The 2014-nt window shown below is 41.1% G+C and overlaps 1 protein-coding gene across 1 annotated transcript; it reads right to left on the bottom strand.

The window, feature by feature from the left end:
• Positions 1–749: 749 nt before the first annotated feature.
• LOC107874427 lies at positions 750–1583 on the bottom strand. Its single transcript, XM_016721213.2, has one exon. It carries the CDS (start codon positions 1581–1583, stop codon positions 750–752), a length of 834 nt encoding a protein of 277 aa, XP_016576699.2.
• Between the last annotated feature and the right edge of the window lie 431 nt (positions 1584–2014).

The following is a 2014-nucleotide window of genomic DNA, read 5'->3' as shown; positions in this document are numbered from 1 at the left end:
GTGTGCCCACTATTCCAAGTGTGGTCTCTTACTTGTGTTCTTATGGTTCTCATACCAGTGTCATGTAAAAGCTCATTAAAATCTCTTATTTCTACTGCTATCACTTGTGCACCCACTGGTCTGTCCTCAGCAACTCATACAGCATTGTAGTCCACATTTCTAACCAGGCATCTAGCTGTGTAATATGCAACCTTCTGAGGTCTTTCCATAATGCCCTTCTTGCATTCACTGTGCGCAGGCCATAAATAGCTGTGAATTATTCATGTTAAGGATCTTGACTGTCAGATTGGTATGCACCAATTGTTCAGTCATATGTAGTACTTGGCAGTCCAGCAACAAAGGGTTCCAGCAGGTCAGGATTCTTCTTTGAACACTATGATCATAGTTCCCCACCCAGTGCCAAACTTATGCAATCTTCTGAATCACCTTTTGAACATTATGTTCCTTTATTTTGTGTTGTATTAAAGCTATAATACTAAATTTATTATCTCTAATAAATTGCTTTATCTCCGTTTGGCTATGTACCTTGTTCATCCCCCTCACATTCCAAGTTACTAATCTCATATTTAAGTTGGTAAGATGCATTGTGCTACCCCTGCTTTCCCAACTTGTCCACCTCCACCTTCTACTTGTCTATCCAGTTGTGTCTTGGCCTGTTTCTCCGGCTCAACTAAATGAGTTATTGACCCTGCATCTCTAGTAGGTACAAACATATTCATATTCAATTGCCTGAAAAATCCTCCACCAGTTCATTCAACATCAGTTTTTGGAGTAACTGTAATATTAATCATCTCTGGCTTCTTAAGGGGCACCTCAGGGGGTACTTCCTTGGGGTTCTGCTTAGAAAATTCCCTCGTTTCATTTCCAGCTGGTCTTGGGAGCCATTCCCCTTTTTGCGGCTGGCCTTTATATTGCATTTGTGTCACTTCCATCGGTTTACTCACCACTGGTTCCACTATTTCGCATTTATGTCCAACTTGTAAACATTTAGGGCAATAAGCTGGTACCCATTCATAGATCACTTCCTGTTTGAACAATCTCCCTTTAGTGTCAGCCACCTTAACTTTCTTAGAGAGTGTTTTGATGATATCTATTTCACCTAGCACCCTCGCGTAGGAGATATGATCCACCTGTGTTGTACAATCATCTGCATAAAGGGGAACTGCCAAAGCACTACTGATTCGACTAAGCGATTGCACTCCCCAACAGTTAAGAGGCAGATTTGGATACTTGAACCAACTAGGCAAAGTTTGCATCACGTTCTTCTTCAAATCAATATCAGATGTCCAAATCTTATCATTGATGGTCTTATTTTTCAGCATGTGTAGACCGGCATATAACAGTTCATCTCTATCTTCATACGTTTGGAACCTCACTAAAAAATATCCATCGTTGTGATAATACACTTTTGCTTTTGAAATACAGTTCCAATTTGCTACAATATACCTCTCCAAAGCCCCTATAGGTAGGGATTCACCCACAACATATAAAATCATGGCATGCTTCCATTTAACTTTTTTCAATTTAATTTCATTTTTGCATAATTCCACCAGAGTTTCCCAATGTTTCATCACCGGCACCATAATTGTAGATTCATACCTTTGGAAACTAGGCGATTCCTAGTAAACAATTTGGTCCACGGCTTCTTTTCTTCCTCTTGATTTTGTGGAACCTCTTTAGTTTCATCTGGCTGAGCAGCTACACTTCCTTGTGTGAGGTCTCCGATGGGGTTCAAGCTCACCTTTTCTGATCCTCCCATGCCATTATTCTGCGCTGTACTAAGCCTGCCCCTCAGATCTCATTGAATTGGCAGGGATGGCCTCAATTCCAGTGATGATAAACCAGCACCTTGTGTGGATTTTGACTACTATGTTCCTACAGTCCCTCCTGTATCCTCTATTGCTCTTTGTGTTGCCTCAGCTTGCGTCCTTGGCCATCCTCTCTCCATTGTTGGAGTTGTGCACGTTAGTGCACCAGGAGTGAAGGAAGTAATAGTAATTAAAAACTTGCTATA

The sequence above is a fragment of the Capsicum annuum genome, chromosome 6, assembly GCF_002878395.1.
Source record: "Capsicum annuum cultivar UCD-10X-F1 chromosome 6, UCD10Xv1.1, whole genome shotgun sequence".
NCBI classification, from domain to species: domain Eukaryota; kingdom Viridiplantae; phylum Streptophyta; class Magnoliopsida; order Solanales; family Solanaceae; genus Capsicum; species Capsicum annuum.
The sequence above is the reverse complement of the archived record's forward strand: the minus strand, read 5'-3'. Positions and strand labels throughout refer to the sequence as shown.

What these genes read in the sequence shown, in the direction of transcription:
- LOC107874427 (XM_016721213.2), bottom strand. Translation starts at nt 1,583, where the DNA reads ATGGTGCCGGTGATGAAACATTGGGAAACTCTGGTGGAATTATGCAAA.